The 16,420-nt window shown below is 39.8% G+C and overlaps 2 protein-coding genes across 3 annotated transcripts in view; one reads left to right on the forward strand and one right to left on the reverse strand.

The window, feature by feature from the left end:
• Positions 1 to 5,938, reverse strand: part of SOCS4 (suppressor of cytokine signaling 4) — a 30,160-nt gene extending 24,222 nt beyond the window's left edge. Inside the window, exon 1 of the mRNA XM_059695282.1 lies at positions 5,656 to 5,938. The gene's annotated coding sequence lies outside the window, so the exon portion shown is untranslated. The remainder of the gene's footprint in view (positions 1 to 5,655) is intronic.
• An 86-nt stretch (positions 5,939 to 6,024) lies between these two features.
• Positions 6,025 to 16,420, forward strand: part of WDHD1 (WD repeat and HMG-box DNA binding protein 1) — a 53,883-nt gene continuing 43,487 nt past the window's right edge. The window contains exons 1-3 of one of the 2 annotated variants that reach the window (XM_059695305.1): positions 6,025 to 6,098; positions 6,315 to 6,407; positions 15,369 to 15,480. In XM_059695305.1, the coding sequence (XP_059551288.1) occupies positions 6,331 to 6,407; positions 15,369 to 15,480 (189 nt within the window). In that variant the 5' untranslated portion in view covers positions 6,025 to 6,098; positions 6,315 to 6,330. Of the gene's footprint in view, positions 6,099 to 6,313; positions 6,408 to 15,368; positions 15,481 to 16,420 lie in introns of those variants that run through there. The other variant, XM_059695308.1, reaches the window with a different exon arrangement.

The raw sequence follows: 16,420 nt of genomic DNA on the forward strand, positions 1-16,420 counted from the left end.
GGGGGTCACCACAACATGAGGAACTGTATTAAAGGGTTGCGGCAATAGGAAGGTTGAGGACCACTGACCTAAATAGACACTTCTCCAAAGGGGACATACAGATGGCCAAGAGACATATGAAAAATGCTCAAAGTCATTAGAGAGAGATGCAAATTAAAATGACAGTGAGGTATCACCTCACACCTGACAGAATGGCTACCATCAACAAATCAACAAATGACAAGTGCTGGCAAGGATGTGGAGAAAAGGGAACCATAGTACACTGCTGGTGGGGTGCAGCCATTATGGAAAATAGTATGGAGTTTTTCAAAAAATCAAATATGGAACTCCCATTTGACCCAGTGATCCCACTTCTAGGAATATATCCTAAGAAACCCAAAACACCAATCAGAAGGAATGTATACACCCCTATGTTCATAGCAGTGCAATTTACAATAGCTAAGATCTAGAAACAGCCCAGTAGATGAGTGGATAAAACAGCTGTGGTACTTTACACCATGGAATACTATGCAGCAATAAAAAAGCAGGATCTCTTACTCTTTGAGACAGCATGGAGGGACCTGGCAAGTATTATGCTAAACGAAATAAACCAGTCAGAGAAAGACAAGTATCACATGACGTCACTCATATGTGGACTCTAATGAACAAAATAGATCCAGAAACACAGAAGCATGGATCAGACTATAGAATCTCAGCAGGAAGGTGGAAGTGGGTGGGTGAGTAGAAATCAACCAAAGAACTTGTATGCATGGATAACCCATGGACACAGATAATAGGGTGATGAAGGCCTAGGGTGGGGGACCAGAGGGCAGGCTTATAAGGAGTAAATGGGAGAAAAAAGGGGTCATATGTAATATTTTCAGCAATAAAGATTTTAAAAAACATGAACATTAAAAAAATAAATAAAAGGAAACCTGCATAAGCAATGATTTCGGATATTTGGCTTACCATAATTTTTTGGGGGGGAATAAATTTTAAGGAAATATTTAACTTGGGCTATTAACATTATTGTACATTTCCTGAACATGGTAGCTAAAGATAAAGAGAAAAGTCTAGTAACCTGTAACTTAAAGAAGTTAATCCAGAGCAGCAATTTTCAACCAGTGTGCCATAAGAATATTTAAAACATGTAATACCTGACTACTTAGTCAGGGGCACTGACTTTTTTACTAGTAACTTAAGATTGTTAAATTAAAAAAAAATGACAACAGCCAACACAACAACAGCCATCCAGTGTGAATGAATCAAAATTATACCTGCCCTGGCCAGGTAGCTCAGTTGGTTAGAGCATCGTCCCGATAAGCCAAGTTTTCAGGTTTGATCCCCGGTCAGGGCACATACAAATATCAATCAATGAATGCATAGATGGGTAGAACAACAAATCCATGTCTCTTTTTCTCTCTCTAAGAAACAATCAATCAATCAATGCATCAACAAAAAAGGAAAAACATTATACAGTTGACACTTTAGTAACACATGTTTGAACTGCATGGGTATACTTATATGTGGAATTTTTCCCCAATAAATACATACACTACTGTAAATGTATTTCTCTTCCTCATGATTTTAATATTATTTTCTTTATTGTAAGAATATATACATACATATAAAATACAAAATATGTGTTAATAGACAGCTTATGGGCAACGGTAGGTTAAGTTTTGGGAGAGTCAAAGTCATATTCAGAGTTTTGACTGACCATGAGGGCAGGGGATTGTGGCCTCTAAATCCTGAGTTGTTCAAGGGTCAACTGTAACTCAATTAGGTGGTCAAGTTAGACATTTTGGCTTGTTTTCTTGCAGTCTATTAAGAGCAATTTAGTTTAAAGACAAAATTTTAAAGTTTTTAAGCTCCATAAAAAATAATAACCTATAGTTTTTCACTATACTCTATTTAAAATGAAGCATGGTACAGGTGAAATAGCATGAGCTACTAAATCATCAAACACAAACTAAAATTAAAATTTTGTCACTTACTAGTCAACTGATTTTAAAAATCTCATTTAGCTTCAGTATTTCCCTTGTAAAATCTGGATAATGTCAGCTGCTTCATGTTTTTACTGCCAGGATTAAAATGTACAAAAGCAGCACACATTGAGCTTAATGAAAATACGTATTAGCTGCTTTCTATTATTACTCATAACTTTTCATGTAGAAGCTAATTTCTAAAAATGAAAGGTGGAAAAGTAGCAAAATTAAGATTAAAAAAGGAAAGAGATTAAACAAAGGTTATTTATATATAAGGCTAGAAAATCTGCACAAAAACATACTTCAAAAAACTGAGGCTGAAGAGACTTCAGCATTTCTGAAATATCATAAAGCACTTCACTGGTATATTACTTCTGATAATAAACAAGCTATTTTTAAAAAGTCTTAATATTTAAAACATTTTAAAAATATTATGGATGTATATAAGTTTTGTAGTTTTTGCAAGCTAACTTAGTAATAGATGTCAACAGAAATAGAAGGCAAACTGCTTTTAAGTTATTATAGATTACCAGAGGCCCGGTGCATGAATTTGTGCATGGGTGGGGTCTGGCCAGCTGATCAGGCTGGGATGGCCAGGGGGAGAAGTGGGAGGTTGGCCGGGCTGCCCCACCTCTGATGGGGTGGGAGGGGCGATCGGGGGCAGGGCCAGCTGGGGGGAGGGGCCACGGACCCCCTGGTATAACTCCCGGTAGAAGGGACAATTTGCATATTAGCCTTTTATTATATAAGGATTCTTTTCATTGCTTTATAATAATTACATATGCTTATATTTAAGCTTGGGAACAAGTTTTATGTATAACCTAGTGAAAGGTGTCTCTAGACTTAAATAAAATTGCTTTAATGTCTTGGTATGTGTCACTAAATTCTAAGTTTTATGGCAATAGTTATGATATGGAGAGCAGTGTAGTAAGACTACCTTAGATCAGAAGGTAAAAGACCTGGTTTCTATTTGTAGCTCTGACATCTGGTAGGAGTGTGATCTTGAACAAATTATAAACTTTCTGAGTCTCAGTTTTTTTCATCACTAAAACAGGGATTATATCTGTCTTGCTGTCATAAGGATCCAGTGTCAATATAACAACACAAGACTCAAATACTGGCTGCTTTTAGACAGCAGAGCTAAGTAGCTAGGAGCAGGACTTCTACTGTATTCCCTTTTATATCCTAGAAGGTTTGTACACGTGCAAGTATTATTTACCCCCAAAATAAATTTAAAAGGCTGGTGAGCCTGGCTGGTCTGGCTCGGTGGTTGAGTGTCGAGCTATGACTGATCAGGGCACATGCCCAGGTTTTGGGTTCAATTCCCAGTGGGGGGCATATAGGAGGCAGCCCATAGATCGATGATTCTTTCTTATCATTGATGTTTCTCTCTCTCCCTCCTCTCCCTGAAATCAATAAAAAACGTATTAAAAAATAAATTAAAAAGACTGGTGAGTTTTAGGATACATTCAGATATATACAAATTTCTAAACTCCCTTCAATGTTTTTTCAATTATCGTTACACTCTCTTTCACAGGATCAATGACTTTTATATAAAGTACATATTTTGTTGAAAAGGTATACTTAAAACCCCTTCCATAAGGCAATACTAATATGCCTCTTGGATAAACTGACTCTAACACTGTGATATTATTATTTATGTAGGTAATACCACCATCAGTCAAATGGTAATATATTCATGTTTTCTCCTTCTATTGCCCTTGAGACCAATAATATTTGTGAGCCTAAGGGTACTATGAATGGTCACAACAGAACAGAGCTAACTAACTTCACTGCAATTGAATCTGACCTTGGCATCATTTTCAGTGAGTTCATTCAGCTACTCACTTCTGTGAGACATGCACTGTTAATGATAAACACATCCATTTGGAAAATTTTGATAGCTACATCAGTGACAGACAACTACATCGATTTATTTTTAAAAAGCCATGTAATCTTAAATAACCAGAAATCTTGCTAACATTTAAGTTACACACATTTCATTACTGCACTATCATCTCATACATATTTGAATGTCTGTTTTCCTCAGGAAGACCATGAACTCACTCAAGACATTAAAATTTGCAGGCATTTGACTGAAACAGAAACAGAATTGTAAAAACACACTAGCAAAAACAAGATTACATCTTTTAATATTTGAAAATTTTTACAGGATAATGACTTAAACCGACTCCATTTTAAACGAAACCATCAAATGCCCACCCAATACACATTAATAATAATTAGTTTTATACATCCATGAATATCTCCTATATATTTTAGCAGTTTGGTGGAGATAGGTATCATTTTCATTTTGGGGATGAGAAACCTGACAATCTGGAGAAATAAAGGAGCGTGTTCAGGGTTTAATCAAAATTAAAACCTAGGGCTGTTTGACTGTAAGGCACAAGCTCTTTTCATACATGTGAAATTTGTAAAGGAAAATTTGCTTTAGCCTATGAATCAAATGGCTTGATTGCTAAGCAAAGCGAAATGACATAAGTGTGGACCGCATTCATATTTTTAAAGTCAAATGGTATCACAGACATTATAGTTAGGGCATTTCATAGCTATAATTCTTGTTCCAATTTCCAAATTCTTCTTATGCTGAGCTCTGAATAGTGCCTACACTGAAGTCTCATCATGTTTTATTCAGTATTGAGATGAACAATGTCGGAGTTCGGCTTGACCCCTACTGTCTATCCAATGATATTTACTTTGATAAAAAAAAAAATTTTGTCAGTCGGTCTATCTAAAAAACTCAGATGGATTGTCTCAGGTACCTTTCACTGGGGAATTCGACACTAGGTTGGTTAATTTCCCACACATCCCAAGTTCTTTTTTCAGCTAACCACTCTTCCTCTTCATTCACACAGCAAACCCCAGTATCTAGCGAGCCTGTTTGGAGCCCCGGCTCTCAAAACAGCCCTTTACACACACAATGCCACCGCCGGCGGAACAATACCCCGGTTTGTCTTCACTCTGTGTGTGCCACCTTACCAAACGGAACGAGACAGAAGAACAACAGGGAAATCTCTACAACATAAAAACGTCTCACTTATGTCCTAAACCATGTATAACTGAGGCTGTGTGGGGGACCACACACACACACACACACACACACACACACACACACACACACACACTCTGTGAAGGTTTTCATCAGAGACCCGTCTACTAATATGGAGAACGTGAAGACACAAGCAAAGCATCAACTCAATGACCAAGACCTTAGCAACGATCACAAGGACCGAAGTATTCAACAATATACTTTCGTTCTAGCTCTTCTTTTAGATCCAAATGCGCACTTCTGTGAACTTAAGTGGGGTCTGAACAGGGAAACCCAACTTTCTTTTTCAGGGATATATGTGGAGTCCCCGAGACTACGCGTTAATGTACTCGCCATACCTTCAGGGACCGAACACTGTGATTAAATGTTCCCTCCTTCTGATCTCTGTAAAAACGACCAGGTGAGGGTGCGAAGGATGCCAAGATCAAAGGCTCGAGAAAGGTCTTGCCTCCCTCTCTTCTAGAGAAGATGCCCAAAGATGCCATTCTCCAGCCGGGCGCCCGGGAAGGGCTGGACCCGTTCAGGGTCGCGGACGTGGTCGCACGTGAGAAGAGCCGGAAAGGTAGGCGCGGACCCCCATCCCCAAGGCCCGGCAGCAACCACCCTTCCCCCACTCACCGCTCCGAGCGCAGTTTCATTGGGGCTGTCCGAGTAGCAGCCGCCATCACCATCGCCATCAGTCTGGGTGCTCGCGGAGGTGGAGAAGGGAAGCCCAGCCACTCCTGCACCTCATGTAGGTCTCCCGAGGCGGTGGCCTTCCTGCGAGCTCCCACCTCTCGGCGCCCGGTTCCCGTCTCTTACGTCGCGGTCACCGCCTCCGTCTGCTCCCCAGACGCTACCCCCACTTCCGTGTCGGGCTCCCTCCCCTGTCTTCCTCCCTCCCCCGGGCAGCCGGCTATTTCCTCGCAGCTGACGTCACCAGCCCGCGACCTGGGGCCGGGATTAGCGCCGGGCGTGGGCGGGGCGGCGCAGGCGCAGTGGGGCGAGCGCGCCGAGCGCGGGAAGCGTCCGCGCGCCGGGGTTGCCTGTGCTCTCTCCTGTCGCGGGGCTCCGGCGGCTTGGTGAGTCCTTCTCTCGCTACTCGCGCCGGAGAGAAGAGTGTCCTCTTCCAGGATTACTGTCTGACAGACCCTCCGTTTGCTTTTTCTGTTTGTGCCACTCGGGTGGGGGAAGAGGGGCTGCCGGGAGCATGCCCGTGGGGAGGCTGACCCCCTTGTCCCCCAGCCCCCGGCTTTTTCGTCTTTAAAATAATACTATATGTGATAAAACATTTCCAGGGAGGCGAAGGAAAAGATGCCTGCCACACAGAAGCCGATGAGATACGGACATACAGAGGGACACACGGATGTCTGTTTTGACGATTCGGGGAGGTAAAGTACTTTGAGAAGCAAAAAAACAAAAACGTTTCAGGTGTAAATATTAGAACATTTATTCTTATGTGTTAGATGAGCAGTCAGCCTAACATGACTCGTACCAATATAGAGAAATAAGGTTGAAATATAAAGTGGCACACATATTTTCCTTAGATTTATTCTATACGGACTGTCTTGGTAGTTGAAGGATATATAAAAAAAAAAAGTTGATGAGTGTAAAATCTTGCTTCCAGGGGAGTTGGAAAGACGCGCGCTTTCCTCTGTGTTTCACCTCTGTTCAGTTCCTCACAGCATCTCACGGGCTATCCTGTCGGATTGGTAGGTGCCTACTTGTCAAATTCAGTGGCCCGTTCTATCTCTTTTGTATGTTATCCTCCCTTGGCTTTCGTGATGCTGTTTCCTTTTTTGTTGTTTTTAACTTTCTGATGGTTTTACACCCCCCCCCCCCCAATTTATTTCCTCTGCTTAGTCCCTATGGTGATATTTTCCCAGGGTCATTCTGGTCCTACCCCCCACCTTGTTGTTTTAAATCTTCACCCAAGGATATGTTTTCATTGATTTTTAAAGAGAGAGGAAGGGAGGAAGGAAGAGAGTTGTGGAAAAGGGGGGTGGGGTGGGGATTGAACCCTCAACCTAGGTATGTGCCCTGATGGGAAATCTGACCTGCCACCATTTGGTGTAGGGTGGACCCCTCAACAGACTGAGCCGCCTGTCCAGGGCTGTCGTGGTCCCTTTTATCTTTCTAAATCCCACTCCTATGCAGCCCTGTCTAATTCTGTGGCTTCCCCTGTCTTGTCTGTGTTGATTTTTTTCATTGAAAAAATGTGTACGTGGCTGTTCCACTGAGAGCTAGAGATACAGTCATGTTAACGAAGCACAATCTTTTCCTTCATTGACTTCAGGGTCTTTTCAGATTGACACCAAGCACAGATTAATTACATAAAATAAATGTACATTTAGAATTACACTCAGAAGTATGAAATGATATGTGCAACGATAAGCCTAACTGAAGGGGAGTTGATGTAGTTTGAAGAGGCAGGGAAGGCTTCTCTGAGGAAGTATTTATTTTTATTTATTTAAATTGATATTTGAGAGCGAGAGAGAAACATTGATTTGTTGTTAGACTTATTTATGAATTCATTGGTTGATAATTATATGTGCCCTGACCGGGGATTGAAACTGCAACCTTGGTCTATCAGGGTGATGCTCTAACCCAGTGGTCTGCAAACTGCGGCTCGCGAGCCACATGCGGCTCTTTGGCCCCTTGAGTGTGACTCTTCCACAAAATACCAGCGCGCTTGAAACTTTGTGGCCCATGCGCAGAAGTCGGTTTTTGGCCTGGGCGAGTCTATTTTGAAGAAGTACTGTTGATATTTGGCTCTGTTGACTAATGAGTTTGCTGACCACTGCTCTAACCAACTGAACTACCTGGCCAGGGCATGAGGAAGTGTTTTTTGAGGTGAGATCTGAAGACTGAGTAGTAATTAAGAAGTATAAAGAGATAGGTGGTGGCAGTGGGTGGTGGTGTTGGCGTTCAAGGAAGAGGGAACACCATGTGTAAAGGCCCCAGGGGAATAGGGGCTGTGGTATGCTCAAAGAACTGAAGGAAAGCTAGTGATGCTAAAATGTGGATTGTGATGCAGAGATTGACATGAGATGAATCTGTGAAGGTAGGCGTCCTGTCCAACGCCTTTTGGGCTTTATTAAGGAATCTTGACTTCATATGGTAGGAAGGTACTAAAGATTTGAAGCAGAGAGGAGATATGATCAGACTCTTTTGTTGTTGTTGTTATTGTTAATCCTCATTAGAGGATATTTTTCCATTGATTTTTAGAGAGAGTGGACAGAGAGAAACATCAATGTCAGAGGGACACATCGATTGGTTGCCTCCCTCATGAGTTCTGACCAGGGCCAGGGATCAACCCTGCAACCAAGGTACAGGCTTTTGATCAGACTTGAATTTGGGACTCTTTAGTCTGTGGGCTGACGCTTTATCCACTGAGACAAACCGGCTAGGGCCAGACTCTTGTTTTTGAGAGGATGCATGGAAGAAAAGGAGTAGGAGTGGATGCAGAGAGACTATTAGAAGGTCTCTGCCTTAGTCTGGTTCATGTAATGGAAGCTCAGACTAGAGTAAACATGGGTATGTAGAAAACAGGATACATTCAGAAAATCCTTAAAAAGTGAAATGAGCCCTAGCTGGTTTGGCTCCGTGGATAGAGCCTTGGCCTAGGGACTGAAGAGTCCTGGGTTCGATTCCGGCCAAGGGCACATGCCTGGGTTGTGGACTCAATCTCCAGTAAGAGGCGTGCAGAAGGCAGCTGATCGATGATTCTCTCTCATCATTGATGTTTCTATCTCTCCCTACCTCTCCCTTTCTCTCTGGAATCAATAAAAATATATTTTAAAAAAGGTGAAATCAGCAGGATGGATGGATATTAAGGACAAAGAAGAGGGAAGTGTCTAGGATAACATCTGTGATTCTAGATGGGGAAGTAATGGTGCCATTCACAGATGTTTAAAAAGCTTGGAGAAAAGCATATTTCAGTGGTAGAATGGGGGTGGAGATTGAGTTTGCTTTTGGACATGATTTAGTGTAGGAAGGATGTCTTTGAGATATTCAACGAGAGAAGTAGACAGCTGAGTAAATGGGTCTAAAGCTCAGAGAAGAAATGTGAACTGGAGATAGAAATCTACATCTTTAGCTGGTGCTTTCTGGAATTCAGGACCGAGGTCTTGACTGGAAATCTAAATGTGGGAGTTGCCAATATAGAGATGGTATTTAATGCTTTGAACTTGGATGGCATCACCTAGGGAAGGAATGAATGAAATTAAGAAAAAAGAATCAAGGGCTAAGCCCTGGAACAATTAAAAATATTTAGAGATCAAGAAGGGCTGGCAAGGAAAATAGAAAACCAAGATAGAAGAATGATTTCTAGAAGCCAAATGAAGTAAGCATTTTGAGGAGGAAATACTAAACTATGTTAAATATTGCTGGTGGATCAAATTCAGGACGGAGAATTCACCATTAGCTTTAGTGATGTGGAGGACATGGATGACCTTGAGCTTTCTTATGGAATGGTAAGAATGAAAACCTTGCCCTGGTCAGGTTGCTCAGTTGGTTAGAGTGCCATCCTGATACTCCAAGGTTGTAGGTTTGATCTCCGGTTAGGGCACATACAGGAAGCAACTAATGAATGCATAAATAAGTGAAACAACAAAATTGATGTCTCTTTCTCTTTCCCTCTCTCCTTATCTCCTTTCTTCTTTTTCTCTCTCAAATCAAAAAAAAAAAAGAAAAAATCTTGTAGCAGTAGAATCAAGAGAATGGAAAGGGAGGATTTGGAGTTAGTGAGTCTGGCACTCAAAGAATGAGGATAATTGGGTAGAAATGTGGGGTCAGGAAAGATTTTTGTTTTGTTATAAAGTGAGAAAGATTACAGCATATATATGCGTGGAGATGATCCAATAGAGAAGAATAACTTGATTTCATAGCAGAAAGAGAGAAGATTGCTGGAGTGATGTCCTGATTAGGTGTGGGGCTAGTATATTGGGTACTAGAGGGAGAGATTGGCCAAATGGAGGAGGAGCATGATCAAATTCATGTGGCGGGAAGGGGCTTCTATAAGGGATGGGGAGAACATGTGGACAATTTCTATAGATTGCTTCTGTTTTCTCAGTGAATAGGACATGAAGTCATCATTTGAAAGTAGGGAGGAGGTGTAGGTTTGAAACGAGAAATAGATATGAGAGAGATAGTTAGAAGAGATGGAAAATTGAATGAACCAGGGAATATAGTGGGATTGCTGTGTAGCTCTAAAGGCCTACTTCAGGTTAGTGATCATAAATTTAATTGAATGAACCAGGGAATATAGCGGGACATATAACTCGGTTATTTGTGGGGGTTTTTTCAGCCTTACTTAGTTCTGCAAGTGCAAATTTTTTTAATAGGCAGAGAGTTGGATATAACCAAGGTTGGGATTTTGCCTGGTAAATATGACAAAGTCAAAGAGGGCCGGGGGCTTTGAGGGTGATGCAGAGGAGTGATTTTAGTAACAGACTATGGAATCTAAGCCAGTTTAGGAGGGATGTGAGAACTTGAAAGGAGAGACAGTGAAAAGGTAGTTTCATTAGATTGTAGGTCCTAATAGAATTAAAAAATTGTTGGAGTTAGGATATTAAGGGTGCCAGGTATAAAGATAAGTGATTAGGATGATTGAAGTTGAGATTGTGGAGCAGTTGCTATATTATATTGGTAAAGACAAAATCTAGTCTATCACTATGAGAGTCTGAGATGGGGCAGAGGGCAAGATCGAGTATCAGAAGGTTTCACCTATATGGATGTTGAAAACACTAAGAATAATGATAGTGATAGGATGTTGAAAGCACTAAGAATAATGATAGGAATAATGATAGGATAGAAAATAACAATGAATCTTGTGCTAAAAATTCTTAGGGAACTAGGGGGATTTCTCTTTAAGAATTTATAGGTGGTCTGATGGCATTTTCAAACTTCTAAAAAATTTCATTTTTAAAAAGAGGGTGCGGCAATAGAATTCAAGTGGAAATGAATGAAATGCATGGAAGGCCTACCTCTAGGCCCCAGAGGGATGTAGAAAAGAAATCGGCCATCACTTAAGAGGGCTTAAGAGGAAGCAGTGTCCTTAGAGGAATGTTCAGAAAAAGAGCTAATAATATAGAAATTTTGCTGGTGCCTGACCATGAATCTCATGAGGCCCAATGGAAAGGTTAGGGTGGGTTGTCTGATAGGGAACAATGTTGCTCGGTGAGGATAGAGAATCCAGATGGTGAGAAATGCCTTTGAAATCATTCCCTTTTCGTAGTTAAATGTGTGCTAAGGAAGATAAAGACATTAATAGAATTTGTCCTGGTTCTCAGAAACTTACAGGGGATTTCTTAATTTATCATCTAAATTAGGACACCTTTGAGAATGAGGATAAGGATTTCAAGAGAATTGCAATTAAAATGATAATATTTTGAATTATTTATTGATTAGCAAATTATTATGTTTTGGTCTATAATATTTCTTTTCAAAAACTATTTCAAAACAATTTTTCTAAAAAACATTTGTGATATTTAACATTAAAAAAGTCTTTTATATTGATAATTTAACATTAAATATATAATCTAGCCCAGCAGGCATGGCTCAGTGGTTGAGCATCGACCTATGAACCAGGAGGTCCTGGTTCGATTCCCTGTCAGGGCATATACCCAGGTTGTGGGCTCAATCTGGAGTGTGGGGCATGCAAGAGGCAGCTGCTCAATGATTCTCTCTCATCATTGATGTTTCTCTCTCTCTCTTCCTCTCCATTCCTTTCTGAAATCAATAAAAATATGTTTTTAAAAATTTGACAAGTATGGCTTCTGTTTTGATTGGTATATTATCACAGCTTAATTGGGCGTAATTATGAATTATAATTCAAGTTCCAAGTACATTTCAGTTTTATAGATTAGTAAGAACATTGTTCTTACAGTATTGTGCTCTGTGAGAACATATAGTGTTACTATAAAAAGTAAGAATTTTATCTTTAGCATTGAACTTTTCAAATGAAGTTTGATAGAATTCCTCATAATGTCAGGTGTTTCACTTTCAACATAATGAAGCTGTATTTTGTTTCCATAAACTGAAGGGAAAACTAAACCATTATTGGAATTAATCTAACTCATTTTCTGTTTCAAAACTTTGATGACATTGATGTAAAACCAATATCATTTAACTGTTTGAAAAGCTCTTTTACTAATGGAAACAGCACATTAACAGCTATCATTTCACTTTTCATACTTACACTAGAAAACTTAGAATGAAAAATGAACAAAATTGATTTAGAACAACGTGTTTTTTGTGTGTGTGTTCTTAAAAAAATCCTCACTGGCAGATATTTTTTCACTGAAATTCAGACTGATTTTTTTACTGATTTAAGTGGAAGGGGGGCGGGGGAGAGAAATAATCAAGGTGAGAGAGAGACATCAATTAGTTGCCTCCCGCACTTGTTCCTATTGGGCTAGGGATTGGACCTGCAACTGAGGTATGTGCCCTTGACCAGGAATAGAACCTGCCACCCTTCAGTCCATGGGCTGACACTAACCAAACCAGCTGGCGCTGGTCATTTGTCTTAATGCTGCATTGTCCGGTACAGTAGTTACTAGCTACTTGTAGCTATTTAGATTTAAATTAATTAAAATTAACTAAATTAAAAATTCAGTTCCTCGGTTTCATTTCAATTGCTCAGTAGCCAGATGTAGACCATTTCCATCATCAGAAAGTTCTATTGGACAGCATAGTCATGATTGACAAGATCATGACTTGTCCATCGTGATCACACTCACTGGGCAGCTACAGAACATGGTTTTCAGGCAGCCTGTGGACTTATGAAGTAGATCTGATGCTTCTTCAGGAGTTGTTAATCTTGTCATTCTAGGCCCCATGGTAAATGTCAACTAAGATTTTGTTCAAGTTACACTTTTTAAAAAATATATATATTTTATTGATTTTTTACAGCGCGGAATGGAGAGGGATAGAGAGTTAGAAACATCAGTGAGAGAGAAACATCGATCAGTTGCCTCTTGCACACTCCCTACTGGGGATATGCCCACAACCAAGGTACATACTCTTGACTGGAATCGAACCTGGGACCCTTGAGTCCGCAGGCCGACGCTCTATCCACTGAGCCAAACCGGTTAGGGCTCAAGTTACACTTTTATTGTCAAGTGCTTGAGGAGTAGACAAATTAATATTTAATTTTTTATTAAACATGTACTTGAAGTATTTTTCTCCAGTTTATTGCTACTGAAAGTTTTTTGTTTTTGCGAAAATTAAAAAGTATAGCCAATAATAGAATTAGTATTTTTATTTCTACAGTAAATGACAAAAATACTGTAGGAAGAATGTTCAAACTACTCTAAAAGCTCTCCAAAAGACTACGTAACTGTTTGCTGCATATATTTCTCTCTCTTTTTAAAAAAAAAAAAAAAAATATATATATATATATATATATATATATATATATATATATATATATATATATATATATATATTATTGATTTCAGAGAGGAAGGAAGAGGAAGAGAAAGATAGAAACATCAATGATGAGAGAGAATCATTGATCAGCTGCCTCCTGCATGCCCCCTACTGGGGATTGAGCCTGCATCCCTGGCATGTGCCCTTGACTGGAATCGAACCCAGGACTCTTCAGTCCACAGGCTGATGCTCTATCCACTGTGCCAAACCAGCTAAGACCTGCATATATTTCTTGTTAATTCTCCTGTACTTTACTATTATTTCCCACTGGTCCCACCAACTGGCATTTGCAACTTTGTATTATCTCTTGTGGCTGGTAGACCAAATAGTTGGTAGAGACAGCAATATGAAATGTTTCTCCCATCACCACTGGGTACTGAAAAAAATCACTTTCCCTAAGGACTCATATTTGACCTTACTTTGGTTTTTATCAGTTAACACCTGTTGTCCTTGAAAGGAGATGTTACTTTGCATCAAGAAAGGAATGGAAAGGGGGAGATGAGTTATCATCCGTTGTCTCTCAGATTTACCTATGTGTTAAATGGAGAACTCTATTCATTGCATTTGTTACATTACAAAACAGGATCATGACAAAAGCTGGAAGTGCAAAGAAGAGATCTGTCAAACTTACCCCAACCAATTTTGATGGAACTAATACTAATTAAGGATAAATGCTAAACCAGCTGGATGCATAACCAGGAATATTCTGGGGAAACATACTTATGGTCCTCTTATTTATTTCCTATAGAAGAGAGTCCAAGCTCCTCACTCTGGCATTAAGGTTATCCTAAATAGAATGATCCCATTCTACATTTTCTTTCTGTTTCTTGGACTGTCTGCTCTAGTGAAACTCCCACAAGCTTTACTAACTTCATACTTTGGTTCATGTGTTTTGTCTGTTTGAAACTGCTCTTTTCACCAATGTCAGCGTATCCTACTTGTCCTTTGACTTCCCAGTGTAAATACCACCCTTCTGATTTTCTAAGTGGAAGTTAATCTTTTTCTTCTGAACATCCACAATTCTTTTTATGGCTCTTCTTTGCCATTGTTCATATTATTTTTATATTTCATTGGCTTTTGTATGTGTAGGTAGGACACATACTGGATGAATAAAAGCACTTGCAAGACAATATGTAAAATAAGATTTGAGAGCTATAGGTAGCCATTTGCATAATCAGTTTTGGATAATTGAACTCTTGCATCCATTTATTTATTCCACAAACATCAAAGTTCCTATATATCAGACAGCTTTGTGCTAAAGATACAATGGTTAGCACAGGAGACCTGGTCCCTGGTGTTAAGAGATTTACATACTCATCCTTCTTACATTATTACAAACTAGAGGCCCAGTGCACGAATTCATGCACTGGTGGGGTCCAGCCGGACTGGCCCCAATTGGAGTGGATTGGGGCCGGGCCTGTTGGGAGGAGGAGATGGTGGGAGATTGGCCAGCCAGCCTGCCCCAACTGGGGCCTGATCAGAGCCGGACTGGCTGGGGGGAGGGGCCATGGGTGGTTGGCCAGCCAGCCCTGCCCATGATCAGAGTGGTGGGGGCTCATAAGGGGTGAGGCCTGCTGCGGGGAGGGGCTGTGGGAGGTTGGCCAGCTGGCCCTGCCCCCTGATCTGGCGGTTCGCTGGCCACAGTGGGTGTCATAGTGACCAGTCATCCTGGCTTTTTATATATATAGATAAAGACTTACTAGTATGCCAAAGAAGAACTAAAGAGAACATTAAACTCACCTTTTACTTTACAGCATAGGAGGTTAGCAGTCTTTGTTATTGAGGCTTATGAATGTAAAATGAGAAAACATATTATCTAATATCTTGATTTTATTTAAAAAAAACCACCTAAGTAGCATTCTAAAAAAATCGGACTGAAAACAGGGTGACTTTTTTTAATGAGTGTGTTTCCTTCACAGTTGTATTGTGACTTGTGGAAGTGATGGTGATGTGAGGATTTGGGAAGACTTGGATGATGATGATCCTAAGTCCATTAATGTTGGAGAAAAGGCATATTCATGTGCTTTGAAGGTATTAAAAACAATTACAGCAACTGATGTAAAATTGTACTGCCATGTGCCCTGACCAGGAATTCTTTTTCAAACTTTTACTAATTGACAGAGTACTGATAGTGATTTGGTTTCCCAGTAGATTTGTTAGAAAATGACTTCAATTCTATATTCAGATCTTTCAGGTAAATGAGTACAGTTATATACTTTAATATTAATAGAGGGCTAGTTATCATGTTGTTAAAGAGTTACCAATATTCTTCATTAGAGCTAAGGGTACTTAATCAATACTCTACTAAGAAATCTGTCTGCAAGAAACGCACAGCCAGGTTGCAAAATTCTTGTAGATGTGCACACGTGAATAGTTGGTGTATCTAGTTTTGCCAAAGAACACTTAGCATCATCAGTGTTGTCTTGAATTGGTTATAGTTTTTTGTTGATTCTCTTGTTTTCACATTTAGATTATTGTCAGCTTTGCTTCAACCTTATGAATTTATTGTGGATTGTTTAATTACTTACAGTAGTTATAATGTAGACATAAATAGTACTTTTCACTAGTTTTCCAGTAATTGAACTTGATAAATGTATAATTACAGTTCAAATTTGAAACATTTGTACTGTCATTCAAACAGATGTATGCATTCTCCCAAATTTTGCTGTTTGGTAACATGTCACTGTTATCATCAAGTTCTCTTTCCACTGGAGTGGAAGCAGGTGCTATAGGTAGGCCAAGGGTCCTAAATGTGCAGATGTGGCTGAGACGTATTGCTGTCTGATAGAGGATATTTATTAACAAACTTGACTAGTTTGTTTCTCTTAGTGGTTATCATTTAATCAAAATTAATAAATTGACCATATGGTTAATCAAAAATTCTATTGGGTTGGTAGGCTATGATTTAGTATGTTGGGACTGAATCTCTTTTTTTGAAAAGTAATCAAACTATAGTACTTGGGGCTGATCC

Source organism: Myotis daubentonii, chromosome 1 (genome assembly GCF_963259705.1).
Source record: "Myotis daubentonii chromosome 1, mMyoDau2.1, whole genome shotgun sequence".
NCBI lineage: Eukaryota > Metazoa > Chordata > Mammalia > Chiroptera > Vespertilionidae > Myotis > Myotis daubentonii.